Source organism: Lygodium microphyllum, chromosome 2 (genome assembly GCF_053477565.2).
Source record: "Lygodium microphyllum isolate KBCC chromosome 2, Lygodium_microphyllum_v1.1.10, whole genome shotgun sequence".
NCBI lineage: Eukaryota > Viridiplantae > Streptophyta > Polypodiopsida > Schizaeales > Lygodiaceae > Lygodium > Lygodium microphyllum.
The window spans coordinates 77,045,684-77,051,683 of record NC_141136.1 but is presented as its reverse complement, the minus strand read 5'-3'; the positions used below and the strand labels follow the sequence as shown (position 1 = coordinate 77,051,683).

Below are 6,000 nucleotides of genomic sequence, written 5' to 3'. Positions count from 1 at the left end.
GGGCTAGCAAGTAGTCTTGCCAAACTATTATAGGAGCACTCGATTGTGCTCTAGAGACTAGACTAGATGCAAGATTTGTTACAAGAATTCTAATTACAATATAATCCCACGTAGTAGGGGCACAAGGTACAATGATAACTTAACAAGATGCAAAAAATCCCGCGATCCAGGACCATAGGTATAGATAACAAGACTCGATAGGATATGAAGGATCCCACAACCCAGGACTGTAGGTATGAATACAATATATCAGAATTACAACATCTCCCTCGACAATGATGAACAAGATACAAAACAATACTAGACAAGATCTTGCAATCTCGTTACTAGACAAGATCTCGTACTACGAGATTACAAGGTGACAAGACAAAACGAGTATAATGAAAGACAAGACAAGACTAGATACCATGACTAAACAAGAACTAGAACTTGACCTAGTTGGCATCATGGTATGGTGGTTAGAATGCAGTGATTTCTAATGGACCAGCCAGCCCTACTCATGCTAAACATTACCCTTCCGCTAGTACTATAGTGAGTGGACCTATAGGTGATGATTCTTCTACTATTAGTCTCCTTGGACAGGACGACTACAAAGGCATGGTTTTGTATCCCACTGACATAGATATGTCACTGAGGGGGAGATTAGATAAAGGGAGAGAGAAGATGTTTGATGATGTTACTGGCTTACTTACATTTGGATATGAGTTACCTCGCAGTACTTACTTGGAGGTCTTGACTCCTTGTGCTCCCAAGACTAGCATTGGCAAGACTGAGGAGCTCTATGGCGAGCCCCTCCTTTTATAGGTGGAGGGTGGCTAAACATGTTCTAGAATTTTCCATGATGATATCATCAATGATACAAGCAATGACATAGCATATCTTCTAGAAGATTCTGTGATGGTATGACAAGGGTTGGTTCACATGGTTGGCTCGAGGATGTCATATAAAGGGTGCGTCCACATGGGGTGCGGATTCATATGGCATGAGCAAGAATTAATATGTATATTTGATCATAGCATGTCCATGACGGATACTTTAAGGGCACTATAGATATGTGCATTTGCTAGGGTAGCCATGATACTAGCGTTGTGGGCTACACAAACTCTAATTATGCATGACATGTAATAATAATAGAAATTCCATTGTAATTATGTGCATTTGCTATGGTAGCCATGATACTAGCATTGTGAGCTACACAGACTCTAATTATGCATGACATGTAATAATAATAGAAATTCCACCTCTGGTTGTGTCTTTATCTTTGATGAAGATACTATTTCTTGGATATCCAAAGTGTAGAAATGCATGACCTTGTCCACTACTACTAGGGGTAAGTAAATTACAACAATTGAGACTCACAAGAAGACCCTATGGTAGACCATCTGGTTACAAACCTTGGTATGACTATGACTCCTACATTACATTCAGACTCTATATGAATGCCATCCAATTGGTACGTACTCCAGTTTTTTATGCAAAGACCAAGCACATTGAGTTTTGTTATCACTTCATCAGAGATGATTGAGGATAGGCAGATAGAGCTTGTTAAGCTCTCTACAATTGTGAATCCTACATATTTGTTCACTAAAAGTCTCCCAATGGAAGGTTATACTTTCTTTCACGAAAAATGATGTGCGTAAGATGAGATTATGTATATTACTCATCCTATCGTATTAATATGTACACCTTGTACTTAGTCACTTTTTTCTTCTTTTCTCTACACTTAGGCATATTCACCTTTAAATGGGAGGTTGATGAGGGTTAAAGGTTGTCTATGCTTAGCCATCTACAATTACTTATTACATTGTGATTGCGCATCTGGATGCTGTAGGTGACAATTACCCACACACCTGTACCCCGCAGGTGGCAGTAGCCCATCACTATCATTGTAATCTTTATGCTTTTTATGACAATAGAATTAAGGGAAGGTGTGACCGACAGTTACCCACACACCTGTACCCTGCAGGTGGCAATAGCCCATCACTATCATTGTATTCTTTATGCTTTCTATGACAATAGAATAAGGGAAGGCATGTCACACGTTGTGACTATTAAAGTTCCCACAAACGTCTTACTCTCTTTTGTTTGAATCTCCATAACTCTTGCATCCTCTCTTGCTTTCGCTTATGCTCTCACACTCCAACTCCACCTTTCATTTTGAAGTGTCCATTCGCAATATATTTACACTCACCATATAGTAGTAAGTGGCATAATTGTCTCATACCCTCCCTACATTTTTATGAGCAAAGTGAATTGACAACATGCTTAAATGACATAATCAATATAATTTACATATCTCCAAGCACACCCCCTACATTCTTATGTATGAAGGAAAGCAAGTACATGGTGAAGCAGATGAGGTGTAGCCTTGCTACAAGCTTTCAAGGACTATCGACCTTTGTAAGCATGTAACTAGTACAAACCTTAGGGCTATGCATATTTGAGAAATGTAATTCAAAGCACTTGTTTTACACACATATTTACCATTTGAAAGCTTTTTGTGTTTCTTAAGAAGTTATAGACAAAAGCTTCCTTGGTAATCCATTTGAAAGCTACCAGCTCAATAACTAAGGTGTTTACTAAATCTTATAAAAGGGATATTTAAGAATGGAGCTTCAAACGTATTTCTCCAAACACAATATGATGAATGTACATGTAAAATCCCATGTATCACCTTATGCACAAGTGATAAGAGGTGGAAAAGGCTTTCAAAACAATTCCAAATCTAAATCATATTAATAATTATGGGACAAGCTTCATCATGTCCATGTAAAACCCCATTATATCACCTTATACACAAGTGAGCTTGTGAAAGATGTAGGACTAGCTTTCAAAACAATTACAAACAAAATCATATTGATGTGTATGGTGCAAGCTTACAAAACAATTGCAAATCCTTGGGTGTGTTGGCAAGTTCGATCTTAGAGAATTTGGGAGCTATTTATTCAAAATAAAATAACATAATCCTTACGTCATCTAAAAACAATGATAAATCATATATTCGTGGGGCAAATATAGATTTTATGTTAGTACATAGCTACTAAATTTACAAACTCTTTCACATGAGAGAGAAGGAGAGGAGAGAACTAAGAAAGCATATTTGACACAATATATTTATCTCATTGATTATAAGTTGTAACTTACAATCGCCTTTTGAAACTTAAAGGCCCTTACAACCTTCCATGTTTTGGTCATGTATATGCAGGCAAAAAATTTGACATTACCTGCAAATAATGTATTAAAACCCTACAATTAGATGTGCAAATTGTGCAAAGAAAGCTATGCTCAAGTCCATCGATTAGACAATTTGAGAAACCACTTCCAAGGATTGGTCCAATTTGGATTGTGGCACTCCGCATGTACCATATTGTGTTGAGACAACTCCACAAACCCCAGAATTATGATCACTTTGAATTATTTCACTTTCATTAGATGCTTGTTGGGCCATAATCACTGCCTTCAATTTCTCCTCTAGCTCTTGAGCATCCCTCCATGGATAAATGCTTGCTTTAACCTTTGACCTATTGGTCATTATCAACTCTTGCAATGGAAACCTGAATAGACATATTAAAACCACCATAAACATCACATCAATGCAAATGCAGAAGAAGTGTAGTCATGTGTTGAATACAAATGGCATCAAGGAAATCGTTACATACTCTTCCCTTGGAAGAACACAATCCCTTTCGCTTAACCTCAATGTTGGACAAAAATCTCCACAACCATCACCAATGTATATAATTTCCTTGGCATCCATGCCATCTAATCTAAGAGAGTCGATGACTCTTCCCTAATTGATATCCATCAGTAAAACAAGTGAACAAAGGATTATTGAAAAGAAATGAATGAAATTAAAACACCAAGATAAACAAAGACAAGTATGGATCACAAGAACCCTTGATGATGAGGATTGTTCCTTATGTTATCTTAAGTTACCTTGCCTACACAAACAAAAGCATTGACATTTTTAATGAGAAAGACATTCATAGAGAACTGCATTCATTGAGAACCCATAAGACACAAGAACATCTATAACAACATATGTGCCATATTTTCTATGAGTAATGGCAAGCAGATGCACCCGAGAGTGTGCACAACAAGAACATCTATGACAACATACGTGCCATATTTTATATGAGTAATGGCAAACACATGCACCAAGAGAGTCCACAACATATATATGCCATAACAAGATACATGTCCATACTTACCCCGTGACCACCCACTCTATCCACAACATATATGTGCCTTGCATAAAATGAAGCATGCAAATTTTAATTTAAACATGAGGTATATAATCAATAAGTTCATAGACATTTTGTACGCATAGTTGCACATATTGGGAGGACGAATAAATTATTCATGCAAACTTTATTGAAACATAAGTTATAATTGGTAAATTCATGGCCAGTATGAGCGCGTACCTTGCACATATTGGGAGGACAAAGTGGGCATCCATGAGGAGCATGTGACTTTGGATGGAAAGGTCCGATGTGCAATCTTCCATCCTCATCGACACTTGAAGGGTTGGTGTGAATGGCGGTGAAAAGGGGTGTCACCTCGTACTTGTCTAAAATTGTTTTGATGAAGAAAGAGTTTGCATCACTGACAACCCGGAGTTCACAGCTGCACCCAACACAAATGCAAACCTTATATATACTCATTCTAAAGCGATTGCAACAAGTGCTAGCTAACACCTTTGAAAAGAGAGTTAAGGAAAGCATAAAAGGTTGTTATTAAGGCTAAGATGGAGAAGACTTAGATGGTTTATTTACCCTAAGTAGAGTTAAAAGCAAAGGGGGGTAAAAAATTGGTATGAAGACTGAGAACAAATAGGTTAAGATGGAAGATTTACCCTAAGGCGTGGGCCAATTTTATGGCAGTAATTTTCTGAGGTTGAAGAGGGGCAGAGCGCAAAGCGTCCTCGATGTCAGAGATGGTTTTGCCTTGAGAGTGCAGCAGTCCCATCAAGGCATCCTGAGAAGAGGGCGAGGAAGAAGACCTTATATGAGGCAAATTACGAAGGATAATGAGAGAGAGAGAGTGTGTGTGTGTGTGTGTGTTTTGCACAGATAATTAACATGATTTAGGGGATTAATTGACGAGATACCACAACCTTTTGCAGAAGCAATTAGCACGTTTAGGGGGATAATTGACTACCGTAGTGTTAATGATGGGATTAAGGGAGGGATTCTGTGTTAATTACCATCATGTCGTTCCATGGCAATTGATGACGGAGGGAGTCGAAGGCTGGGGTGGCGCCCAATCTCTCGGCGACCCAGGGATCGCTGTCGACGTCGATGATGGTGCAGTCGAAGTCAAATATCACCACAACCTTCTCTCTCCTGCCCTCCATAATGATCCCTTAATCGAGGCTAGTAATCGGGGTTAATGTGTCGCAATTAGCAATGACACAGACCAGCCTCACCCACACACACACACGCAGAGACGCTCCTTCACACCCTGGCCCCTCGCCATGCCTTTCCCCTCCTTATATATCCACCCCTATCACACCCAGCTTTTTGAAAATAATAAATTTCCCTTTTCACAGTCAAAACGTCGGTTTTTTCCTTTTTCTTTTCCCAATTTTTGGTACGCCACCAGAAAACGCATGTTGCGCATCTCTTTGCCATCGCTATTATTTCCACGTGTCATATTTGCTATAGCGTAAAAAATGTACCATTTATATAAGATTGTGACTTGTTTTTTTTCCTGGTTTAAAACCCCCCCCACTGCTTTCTTACCAAAATTACCACCACAGCGCAAGGAAGGCATAAACCGGGACGGTATTCGAATATTCTGCACGCATAATCTATACACTAACTTTTCCTATTATTGTTGACTGTTGTTTTTCTGTATTTACTAGCACTGTTGCTGCTGTTACCATCCATAATTATCCTTTTTCTTTTTCTTTTTTATTGGCGCATAAACCTACAACATTATTCGAACATTCGCCCGGGCAGAATATACGCGAATCTTCCTATCCCGATGCGGGAGGAC

The 6,000-nt window shown here is 38.8% G+C and overlaps 1 protein-coding gene across 1 annotated transcript; it reads right to left on the bottom strand.

Moving 5' to 3' along the window:
• Positions 1–3,099: 3,099 nt before the first annotated feature.
• LOC148039914 (thiamine phosphate phosphatase-like protein) lies at positions 3,100–5,479 on the bottom strand. The gene is made up of 5 exons (XM_087695140.1): positions 5,207–5,479; positions 4,856–4,977; positions 4,425–4,626; positions 3,660–3,790; positions 3,100–3,554 (listed from the first exon to the last, which is right to left on the bottom strand). Exons 1-5 carry the CDS (start codon positions 5,354–5,356, stop codon positions 3,299–3,301), a joined length of 861 nt encoding a protein of 286 aa, XP_087551266.1. The 5' UTR covers positions 5,357–5,479; the 3' UTR covers positions 3,100–3,298.
• Positions 5,480–6,000: the final 521 nt, after the last annotated feature.